A 12601-nucleotide genomic window follows, 5' to 3' on the forward strand; every position below is an offset into this window, starting at 1 on the left:
TTGTTTTTGTATTCCCAGAGCTTAGCACAATGCCTGGCAATTAATAAATGCTGTCTATCTTTTTAATGTCTTATTTCATTTCTTCTGTGACTTCTTCATGTTCCTTTCAGTCACCAGTCATTATTAAGTGCCTCCTGTGTGCCAGGCACTGTGCTAAGTGCTAGAAAGCATCTATGTGGTCCTTGTCAAATAGCCATTTTTTTCTTTGAATCACTATTTGCAATTCCCCCTTCTGTTTTTTGTACTAATCAATGTTTTCTTTGGTTTACTTATCTCTCTAGTTTTAATTTCTAAATTGGGGCTTTTGTGCCAAGGCCAGGTCCCATTCTCTGCTCTGCTTTTGGATAGGTTGATTGACCCTTCTATGTCTTATCCTGGATTCCTGTGTTTACCTCCACCCTCTAGGTTAGGCTCCCCCTGGATCTTTGAGATTCAGAGCACTATCTTCTGTTGTGTTTCAGGACAGGGTGGTAAGGACCTCAGAGCTCCTATTCCAGAGCTGTTTTGTTCTGCACATTGCTACACTGCTTTTGTCACTTTCTGAGGCTTTCTCTTGTCTCTGGGATTTTGTAGGAGGGCCTCCTTACACAAGTTCTTCAGCAAGTGTTATGGAGTTGATTAGATGGATTAAAGGATTGCCAAGTAGCAGTGAGAACCCAGATGAGGCTAGGAAATATGAATTTGTAGTGGATCCGGTTGGCAGAATTACATTACCTTTTTCATTAGTGTTTAGCATCTTGGAGGCAGGAGAGAAGATAGATAATGAAGTTTGCCGGGGTTCAGGATTGGTAGTGTGTGAGTAGTAGAAGGACATAAGGACCTGAGATTCAAGGGCAAAAGCCTTGTTGGCTTGGTTAGCTGTGTGATCAATCAGTTGCTAGTCCTATGGTGTCTGTCACAGCAATATTTCTCAAATCTGTCTCTTCTCTCTTCCCATAATACAGAAAGGTCTTCAATACCACTTACTTGGACTATTGCAGTAGCTTCCTGACTGCATTGTTTCCTTTCAATCCAGGGGTCAGCAAATTACAATCCAATCCAATTCAATAAACATAAAGCCTACTATTTGCTTAGTGCTATGCTAAGCACTGGGGATACAATTAATGAGAAGAAAGACAGGCTCAAGGAGCTTACAATCTAATGGGGGAGATGAAAAAAAACCAGAAGAAGGGGGATGCCAGATTGTAAATGAAGGAGGATCTTGTTCCTTGGATTTGAAACCAGCAAAGCAACATATGCAGAGTGGAGAGAGCCAAATCCAGCCCCTGCCTGTTTCTGTACAGCCGGCAAGATAAGAGTGGTTTTTACATTTTACAATAAAGCCTTATTCAAAAATGTAAAAATCATTCTTAGTTCAGGGGCTATACAAAACAGATGGCAAGCTGGATTTAACTGGCAAGCAGTAGTCTGTCAACTCCTGCAGTTCAGTCCATCCTTTACATTTCAACCTGAATAATCTTTTTTACACATCTAGGAATAAAGGAATAAGCATTTGCACTTCCTATGCTCCTGGCATTGTGTTAAATGCTTTCACAAATATTACCTCATTTGATTCTCAGAACAACTCTGTAGGGCAGGTGCTATTATTATCACCATTTTGCAGTAGAGGAAACTTCAAGGCAAAGAGAAGTTAAGTTACTTGCTCAGGGACACACAGCTAGTGTGTGAGACCATTTTTTAACTTAGGTCTTCTAGACTGTAGGCCTCGCATTCTATCCATTGTATTGATGCCTCTGGGATCTGAACATCTATTCTGGGAGGGCTTCCACAGCCCCTCAATGGACCATTCAGAGCATAAGTGCTCAGATGAAAAAAAAGATACTAAAAACATAATGACTCTTTTTCCCTCAAGTAAAAGCAACCCACAAAGAAGTTTTGTGAGGTCTCAGAGACCTTCTGCTTAATACCTACAGCAGTTATTTCATACTTCTTCCCCAAACAGAGTTTCAGCTCAATTCACCTGGGAATAAAATTAACTCAAATTCCTCAGATCTGTTCCATTGCATACTAGCTCACAACAGACCTCGGTGGTGTTAGAAATAAAGTGGTTAACTTGAGCGGCTATCATCCTGGCCCACAACATTGATCTGATTATGTCACTGTGCTATTCTAGAATTTCCATTGGCTTCCTGCTGATCTAACCAAGAAAAGTTCAAACTACTTTTCCTGACATTTCAAAACCTACCTTTCCAGATACATCTTATATTACACCTTGTGCTTCAGCTAAACTTTTCTACTCTATGCTAGAAATGTTGTCCTCCCCACTCTTTAGCAGCAATGCCAACCCATTCTTTTAAATTAAAAAAAATCTATATATAGTTTTTGTTTTCATATTTCAATTTCCAAAATATATTCATTCATCCTCCCTTATCCATCAAACCATTCCTTGTGAAAGAAAAAGAGAAAGAAAAAATAAAGCTGTTAAGAAAAAACTAAATTGTGCCAGGGTGGGAAAGGAATGTAGTTCAGCCTGGGCTGCGCAGGCAAAAACCAGGCCTCAGCCAACCCAGAGCAGGCCTCAGGGGATTGAATCACTAGCAGTTGTAGTGGTTTCCAAACTTCACCCACAAACACCAAAGACAACTTAGAAGGTCAGTAGGAAAGGTCTGTTGGACCTTGGTGAGAGAGGAGCGAGGGCAGGCCCCAGTCCTAGCACAGCTCCAGGGCGGTGGCTGCTTCTAGAGCTCTCAGCCTACAGATGGGGGAGGGAGGATTGAGCTGCTAATTAGAAGGGGATTTCAGGGATCTCTTTGGTGCTGAGGGAGGATTCTCTTGCTTTGCCCCTGCTTGGATCTGGGTCGCAGTACTGGGTGGTAGCTCTGGGGCAAGGAGGAGCGCTGGTGTAGTGGAGCTTGTGGTGGTGGTGCAGAGGGAAGCTTCTTCACAGTTCAAAGGAAGAAAAGAGTGCTTGTGGTCACTCATACACCAGACACAGGCCAGGAAAAGAGTAAACACCTCATGTTTGATCATACCACCTTGGAGGAACTGAAAATTTATAGGTCCCTAGAAGTATCTCTGAAGACAGCTGCATAAAACCCCTGAAGCTCAGTACACCCTCCACAAAGTGTTTAAAAGTTAAGCAATTGGCTTGAAACATGAGCAAACAGTGCCAAGAAAACCAAAACCTCAGGCTATAGAATCTTACTTTGGTGACAGAAAAGGTCAAAACATACAAACCAAAAGAAGACAACAAAGTCAAAGCTGCTACATCTAAAGCTTCCAAGAAAAATAGGAATTAGTCCCAGGCCATGGAAGAGTTCAACAAGGATTTTGAGAAGCAAGTAAGAGAAGCAGAGGAAAAATTGGGAAGAGAAATGAGAGTGATGCAAGAAAATCATGAAAAACAAGTCAACAGCTTGCTAAAGGAGACCCAAAAAAATACTAAATAAAATAACACCGTAAAAAATAGACTACTCTAGGGGGAAGCTAGGTGGCACAGTGGATAGAGCGCTGGCCCTGGATTCAGGAGGACCCAAGTTCAAATCCAGCCTCAGACACATAACAGTTACTAGCTGTGTGACCCTGGGCAAGTCACTTAACCCCATTGCCTAGCCCCAAAACCCCAAAACAAACAAACCATAAAAAAAGAGGTTGAGAAAAAATTGGGAAAAGAATTTAGAGTAATGCAAGAAAATCATGAAAATATTCGATTTGATAAAGGAGGCACAAAAAAAAGTACTGTAGAAAATAACACATTAAAGAGTAGAAATGGCCAAGTGGTAAAAGAGAACAAAAATCCACTGAAGAGAACTCCTTAAAAAGCAGAATTTTCCACATGGAAAAACATATAGAAGAATTCATTGAAGAAATAGAAAAGGAGGTACTGAAGAAAATAAAAATTAGAATTGCGCAAGTGGGAGCTGATAACTTCATGAGACATCAAGAAATAAACGATCAAAAGAATGAAAAAAATAGAATACAATGTGAAATATGTCATTGGAAGAGCAACTGACCTAGAAAATAGATGGAGGAGAGATAATTTAAGAATTGTTACACTACTTGAAAAGCCATGATTAAAAAAAAAAGAGAGCCTATTATCTTTCAAGAAATTATCAAAGAAAACTGCCCTGATGCTTTACAACCACAGATAAAACAGAAATTGAAAGAATCTACTATCACTTCCTAAAAGAAATCCCAAAATGAAAACTCCCAGGAATATTACAGCCAAATTCTAGAGCTCCCAGATCAAAGAGAAAATATTGCAAGCAGCCAGAAGGAAACAATTCAGATATTGTGGAGCCACAGTCAGGATGACACCAGATTTAGCAGCTTCTACATTAAAGGATCAGAGGGCTTAGACTATGACATTCTGGAGGGCAAAGGAGCTAGAATTGCAACCAAGAATAACCTGCCTAGCAAAACTGAGTATTATCCTTCAGGGGGAAAAATGGATATTCAATGAAACAGAGGACTTTCAAGCATTCCTGATGCAAAGACCAGAGCTGAATAGAAAATTTGACTTTCAGATGTGAGAATAGAAGCATAAAAAGTTAAATCATAAAGGATTCAGTAAGTTAAACTGTTTACATTCTCACATGGGAAGATGATACTTGTAATTCCTAAGAACTTTATTGTTACTAGGGCAATTAGGAGTATAATATATCGACAGAGTGTATGGGTATGAGCTGAATATTGATGAGAATAATATCTTAAAAAAAATTAAGGGGTGAGAAAAAGGAACACACTGGGAGAAGGGGGAAGGGAGAGGTATAATGGGGTAAATTATCTCACATAAAAGAGGCATAAAATAACTTATAGGGGAGGGGAAGATACATCAGAATTGGCTCAAAGAGGGAATAACATACACACACAGTTGGGTATAGATATCTATCTTACCCTACAGGGACGTAGGAGGGGAAGGCATAAAAGAATGACAAGGGGGGGTGGAGTGGGGTTGGAACTGATAAAAGGGGACAAATTGAGAGAGATGGGAGAGGTGGTAGTCAAAAGAAGAACATTTTCAAGAATGAACAGGGTGAAAGGAGAGAGAGTAGGATAAATGGGGAAAATTGGATTGAGGGAAATATACAGTAATCATAACTGAAAAATATTTACACTAAGTTTCTCTCATAAATGCCTCATTTCTCAAATATATATAGAGAACTGAGTCAAATTCTTAAAAATAAATCATTCCTAAATTGATAAATGATCAAAGGGTATGAACATGCAGTTTTCAGATGAAGTAGTCAAAGCTATGTTCATATGAAAAAATGGTCCAAATCAATATTGATTAGGAAAATGCAAATTAAAACAACTCTGAGGTACTATCCCTCACCTATCAGATTGGCTATTGTGACAAAAAAAAATGACAGATGTTGGAGGAGATGTGGGAAAATTAAGACACTAATACACTGTTCGTGGAGTTGTGAACTGATCTAACCATTCTGGAGAGCAATTTGGAACTGTGCCCAAAGGACTATAAAACCTTTGACCCAGCAATACCACTTCTAGATCTGTATCCCAAAGAGATCAAAAATAAAAAGGAGAAGGGCTTGTATGTACAAAAATATTTATAGCAACTCTTTTGGTGGTACAAAGAATTAGAAATTGAGGGATGTCCATTAGTTAGGGAATGAGCAAGTTGTGGTACATGATCATGATGGAATACTGTTTTGTTATAAGAAATGACAAGCAGGATGCTCTCAGAAAAACCTGGAAAGACTTACATGAACTGATGCAAAGTAAAATGAGCAGAACCAGGAGAACATTGTATATAGTAATGTCAATATTGTATAGTGATTAACCGTCAGTAACTTAGCTATTCTCACAATACGATGATCCAAGACAATTCTGAAGGACTTGTGGTAAAAAATGCTATCTGTCTCCAGAGAAAGAACTGATGGAGTCTGAATGTAAATCAAATTATATTTTTTCTTTATTTTTTGTCTGTTTTCTTTCACAGCATGACTAATATGGAAATATTTTTGCATGACTGCACATGCATAAACTGTATCAAATTGTTTGCTTTCTCAAGGAAGGGAGAGGACAGGGAGAGTATTTGGAGCTCAAACTTTTAAAAAATGAATGTTAAAAAATTTTTTTTACATGTAATTGGGAAAAATATTAGAAAATAAAGAAATGAGGAGAGGTAAGAAAGATGATGGCATTTTTTTTTTAATTTGGCAGTGAAAGGGAGAGTAGATATAGGACAGTAGCTGGAGGGAATGACAGGACTAAGTGAAGGTTTTTCAAGGCTAGGGATGTCTTTAGGTGTCAGGAAAAGAGCCAGTAGATAAGGAGACATTGAAGATGAGAGGGAAGAGTCATGATTGATGGAATAAGTTTAGGGAATATACTAGGGGCAATGAGATCAAGAGTCATCCTTGTCAAGAAGACTTCTTCCTCAGAGACTGGAGCAAAAGAGAAGCAAATGAGAGTCTATGTAGAGGGTTTCAAGGTGTGGAGCAAGTGAAAAGAGGGAGCTCAGTCTCTTTTCTTTGTAAAGAAACAAGAAAATCTGAATGGAAACAGTTACATAGGAGATGGTAAAGAAAAGGTAGAGGCTTTTTCTAGGAGTTTGGCAGTGAAATGGAGGAGAAATAGAGAATTTTGAAATTAACTGTGAACTGATACAAAGTAAAATGAGCAGAACCAGGAGAACATTGTGTATAGTAATGGCAATATTGTATAGTGATTAACTGTCAGTAACTTAGCTATTCTCACAATACAATGATCCAAGACAATTCTGAAGGACTTGTGGACTTTTGGCATGCAAACTGGGCCTGGTTCTGAAAACCAGGTCTTTGTGAAAACAAATTGTTCATTTTTATGTAAAGCTCTTAGTATCCAAATTAATATGCTAGCAACCAATAGAATATATCTCATTACCAAAGTTAAGACACAGCATCAAAGAATTAAGCTATCTTGGATGGGGGCCATCCCATTATGGCATCTAATTCTGACTGGAGAAGGCTCACTTTCTGAAAGAAAGTGAGATTTCCTGTAGACCAAAGCATGCAGAGAATCTGACTGCCTACCATAGGATGTTGGGGGGTTTTTTTGTTTGTTTTGTTTTTTAAATATAAATTTATTTATTTTTAGTTTTCAACATTTTACTTCCACAAGTTTTTGAGTTCCAAATTTTAGCACCATCTCACCCCTCCCTCCACCCCAAGATGGCATGCATTCTGAATATCCCTTCCCCTAGTCTGTCCTCTCTTCTATCTTTTCCCCCTTCTCTTATCGGCCTTCCCCTTCTATTTTCCTTTAGGGCAGGATAGACTTCTATACCCCATCTCCTGTATTTCTTATTTCCCAGTAGCATGTGAAAACATTTTTTCTTTAAACATGCTTTTAAAACTTTAGGTTTCAAATTTTCTCTCTTCCTCCCTCCTCACCCACCTTCATTGAAAAGGCAAACAACTCAATATAGGTATACATGTGCAGTTATGCAAAACACTTCCATAGTAGACATGTTGTGAAAAACTAACTCTATTTCCCTTAATCCTATCCTGCCCCCCATTTATTCTATTCTTTCTTTTGACCCTGTCCCTCCTCAGAAGTATTTACTTCTGATTACTCCCTTTCCCAATCTGCCCTCCTCTCTACCATCCCCTGCTCTCTTGTCCCCTTCTCCCCCTATTTTCCTGTAGGGTAAGACAGATTTCCATACCCAATTGAATGTGTATGTTATTCCCTCCTTAAGCCAAATCCTATGAGAATAAGATTCACTCATTCCCTCTCACCTTCCCCTGCTTCCCCTCCACTGTAAGAGACTTTTTTTCTGTTTTTTTTTGTGAGATAATTTACCCCATTCTACCTCTCCCTTTCTTCTTCTCTGAGTATATCCTCTCTCATCCCTTAATTTTATTCTCCAGATATGACCCCTTAATCTTCAACTCACCCTGTGCCCTCTATCTATCTATCTATCTATACATACATATAATTTTTTTCCTTCAACTACCCTAATACTGACAAAGGTCTCATGAGTTATAAATATCATCTTTCCATGCAGGAATGTAAACAGTTCAATCTTAATAAGTCTCTTATGATTTCTCTTTCCTGTTTACCTCTTCATGTTCCACTTGAGTCCTGTATTTGAAAGTCAAATTTTCTATTCAGCTCTGGTCTTTTCATCAGGAATGCTTGAAAGTCCTCTATTTCACTGAATGACCATTTTTTCCCCTGAAGGATTATACTCAGTTTTGCTGGGTAGGTGATTCTTGGTTGTAATCCTATCTCCTTTGCCCTCCGGAATACCATATTCCATGCCCTGTGGTCCTTTAATGTAGAAGCTGCTAAATCTTGTGTTATCCTGATTGTGTTTCCACAGTACTTGAATTGTTTCCTTCTGGCAGCTTGTAATATTTTCTCCTTGACCTGGGAACTCTGGAATTTGGCTAATATTCCTAGGAGTTTTCCTTTGGGGATCTCTTTCAGGAGGAGATCTGTGGATTCTTTCAATTTCTATTTTGCCCTCTGGTTCTAATATATCAGGGCAGTTTTCCTTGATAATTTCTTGAAAGATGATGTCTAGGCTCTTTTTTTGATCATGGCTTTCAGATAGTCCAATAATTTTTAAATTCTCTCTCCTGGATCTATTTTCCAGGTCAGTTGTTTTTCCAATGAGATATTTCACATTTTTCTTTTTCATTCTTTTGGATTTGTTTTACAGTGTCTTGATTTCTCATAAAGTCACTAGCTTCCAATTGCTCTATTCTAATTTTTAAGGAAGTATTTTCTTCAGTAATCTTTTGGACTTCCTTTTCCATTTGGCCAATTTTTCTTTTTAGGGCATTTTTCTCCTCATTGGCTTTTTGGACCTCTTTTGCCATTTGGTTAGGCTATTTTTTAAGGTGTTATTTTCTTCAGTATTTTTTTGGGTCTCCTTTAGCAAGCTGTTGACTTGTTTTTCATGATTTTCTTGCATCACTCTCATTTCTCTTCCCAGTTTTTCCTCTACTTCCCTTACTTGCTTCTCAAAATCCCTTTTGAGCTCTTCCAAGGCCTGGGACTGATTCATATTTTTCTTGGAGGCTTTGGATGTAGGAGCTTTGACTTTGTTGTCTTCTTCTGGTTGTATATTTTGATCTTCTTTCACCAAAGTAAGATAATATAGTCTGACTCTTTTTGCTGCTTGCTCATGATCCGGCCAATTACTTGAGTTTTAAACTCTTTGTTAAGGTAAGAGTCTGCTTCCAATGTGGAGAATGTACTGTCCCAAGCTTCAGGGGTTTGTATAGCTGTTTTCAGAGATACTTGTAGGGACCTGTAAATTTTCAGTTCTTCCAAGGTGGTATGATAAGGGGCGAGGTGTTTACTCCTTTCCTGGCCTGTGACCACAAGTACTCCTTTCTGTCCTGTAACTGTGAGGAGGGGCTCCTCTCCACAATCACTACAAGCTCTCCACACCAGCGCTCCTCCTCACCCCAGCACCGCAACCCAGAACTGTGACCCAGATCGAAACAAAGCAAAGCAGAGGCAGCTAGGTGGCGCAGTGGATAGAGCACCATCCCTGAAGTCAGGAGGACCTGAGTTCAAATCCAGCCTCAGACCAAACACATGACACTTACTAGCTGTGTGACCGTGGGCAAGTCACTTAACTCCAATTGCCTAAAAGGGGGTAAAAAAAAAAAGAAGCAAAGCAAGAGATTCCTGCCTCAGCACTGGCAAAGAGATCCCTGCAATCCCTCTCTGATCAGCCACTGGATTCCCCCTCAGTCTGTGGGCCAGAAGCTTGGGAAGCAGTTGCCCCCCCACCCCAGGGCCACGCTCTTGGGGAATGGAACTGAAACCCCGCCTTCCTCTCTGAGCACCGCAGACAGACTTTTCCCACTGACCTTCTAAGTTGTCTTTGGCATTAGTGGATTGAGGAGTCTGGAAACCACCACAGCTGGCCACGATTCAGTCCTCCGAGGCCTGCTCCAGGTTCACTGCGGCCTGAGAGCCCACGCCTCACTGCACTCCCAGCCCTGCACGATACACCTTTCTGATCAATCATCCAGGTTGTCTTGGGCTGGAAATTTGTTTCACTCTGTCTTTTTGTGGGTTCTGCTGCTTCAGAATTTGTTTAGAGCCATTTTTTATGAGTATTTGGAGGGGTTTGAGGGAGAGCTCAAGCAAGTCACTGCTTTCACTCCACCATCTTGGCTCCACCCCCCTACCATAGGATGTTGAAGGAATGACAGAAGCAAGAAAGGTTTTCTCTGTAAAGTTAAGAGGTAAAAGATTGAGAAGACAGGAGAAAGTTCAGAATATCCCTGCAGGAAACTGGGATTATATTACATAAATTTTTAATAAGTGTGGTGGTGTGATATTCTCCATTGGAATTCAGCAGGAGTACGAGTAGAGAAGGCAGATAATAGGGGTGATCCAGGGTTGAGTATTGGCAGAAAGTGAATGACAGTGATAGGCAATGTGGCCAAGCAAGTCCAGGGTTGAGGACAATGTTTCTTTGAATTGGTCAGTTGAAGAGTCTAGATTGTAAAGAAAGGAAAGTAGGCCAAAACGGGTAATAGTCTGGAAGAAGAGAGCCTGGAGGTTATGGTAAATATGAAGTATAGATTTTCGAGTAGTAAGGGAGAAGTTAAGACAGGAAATTATAAAGGAGGGAAATTTCAAACTACAAGATAATGGAGATGGCACAGTTGTGGGAGGCAAGAGAGATTAGAGGGAAGGACAATCACAGACAATAGGAATAAGATTTTAGGCTTAAAGTCCTGTTTGGGCCTTCCTCCACTCTGCTCCCTGACCCTACCCCCTAACTCCTTTCTACCCTACCATAATAGAAAATAGGAGAAAGAAAGAGGCAGAATGGTAAGGGGAAAGAGCCTGGATTTGGTGTCACAGGACCTGGTTGAGTTCCATCCTGGACATTTATTAGCTTTTTGATTGTGGGCAAATAGTTTCTTATCCCTGAACCTCATTTTTTTTCATCTGTAAAATGAGGCATAGGAGATGTGCCCCCTCCTATGTGAAGCTTTCTCTGAATCCCCATTTGTTAATGCTTTCTCCTTCCTCACCTTGTACTTTATTTATTTGTGTACATATTTTATCTGCCTTAGTAATATGTAAACACTTTAAAAGCGTGAACTGTCATTGTATCTGTAGCATAGCGCATTTGTTAAATTGAATTCTTAGAACATGGAGCCATTGACTAGCATTCCTTTTTATTCTTCTCTGTAGGAATGGAAACACTTCTTCGTGCTCCTATTCAGGTCCAGTTGCAGCAGCAAGAGGTATAAATGTGTGAAGATATTTTCATATTTGAGATTTGCTCAAATAGGAAACTTTTAACTGTTAACTCCATTACTTTTAGAACTTTAGGTGGCAGGAGGGTGAATATATTGAAGCCTTTCCCTCAAGAATAAAACCATTGCTAAGAATTCTAGATTTGAAAAAGAAGCCTCACAAAATAATAGTGCCATTGATCCATAACAATACAGTGTGTTATGTTGTGGTAAATCATTGGTCTATATTTTAGTCTCTTCTTAGGAAAATACAATAGCAGTTTTTCTTCTGAGCAGATTATTAAGATACACAGGCCCAGTTAGTGCTTACAACATAGCCTGTCAATTGCTTAAAAAAAGAATGAACCCTTCACACAACTTTTGAGTAAGAACATTTTAATTCTTACCAAATATACTTCTACAAAGTTAGATTGCACTGAATTATAGACTCATGTTTTTGAGTGATTGCTATTGTTTTTGCTGAGAGTTAATTTATACCGTATCCTTTCCAATTATATACATTTTACTGAGAGGGTCTTTCTTAAATAGTCTTCTCCACATAGACATACTTGTTTTTTATAGTGCCTATATCAGTGCCAAGTCCTTGGGGGGGGAAATAATAAAAACACGTTGCCTACATTGATGACTATTCTGATGTGAGATCTAGTTCTTCACTAACACGATGTCTTTTGCATTTTGCAAAAATTCTTACATTCATTTCTGTTAACTGAAATTAATTTGTATTTCTTTTTAAATTTCTTAAGGTGAATTAGTAGGATATCACACGGAATTTATTAAGGTCATTACAGTCCTAGAAAACTGTTTTACATTGAGTGAAGTTAAGCAAGAGGCAGCTAGGTGGCACAGTGAATAGAGGTCCAGGCTTGGAGTCAGGAGGATCTGAGTTCAAATTCTGCCTCAGACACTTGATACTCACTAGCTATGTGACCCTGGGCAAGTCACTTAACCCCTATTGCCTCAGCGGGGCAAAAAAAAAGAAAGAAAAAACAAAAATGTTAAGCAAAAATTGTTCCTAGCCTCTAGAGGCAAGTGAGGAAGTATGATATAATTAAAAGACTATCAGCCTGTGTCCTAGTTCTGCCATTAACTAGTTGTATGAACTTGGGCAGATAACCTCTCTGAGCCTCAGTATCCTCAACTGCAGAATAAGAGAGTTGGCCTAGTTGATTTCTAAGGTCCTTCCAGCACCAAGATTCTTTAACTCCTGTGAAAATGTAAATCTGAAATTTATATAACATATAGGAGTTGTGAGATTTAGTATTATAGACAGGATGAGTTCTTCTCATTTTCCCAGTTTTTCTTCCTCCAGATCATGTCACCTTTTGGAGCCTTCTGTGCAGAAATTTGATTTTAAATTGTTTTGGAAGAGCATTTTGGAAGTTATTTCCAAAGGCTCAAAAAGCAGAAAACCA

The 12601-nt window shown here is 39.2% G+C and overlaps 1 protein-coding gene across 1 annotated transcript in view; it reads left to right on the top strand.

The window, feature by feature from the left end:
• KNL1 (kinetochore scaffold 1) overlaps positions 1 to 12601 on the top strand; it is a 108363-nt gene that overhangs the window by 44320 nt on the left and 51442 nt on the right. Inside the window, 1 exon segment of the mRNA XM_021009346.2 lies at positions 11125 to 11177. Within this exon segment, the coding sequence (XP_020865005.1) occupies positions 11125 to 11177 (53 nt within the window).

This window comes from Phascolarctos cinereus, unplaced genomic scaffold (assembly GCF_003287225.1).
Source record: "Phascolarctos cinereus isolate Bilbo 61053 unplaced genomic scaffold, phaCin_HiC Scaffold_3;HRSCAF=262, whole genome shotgun sequence".
In the NCBI taxonomy this organism is placed as follows: domain Eukaryota; kingdom Metazoa; phylum Chordata; class Mammalia; order Diprotodontia; family Phascolarctidae; genus Phascolarctos; species Phascolarctos cinereus.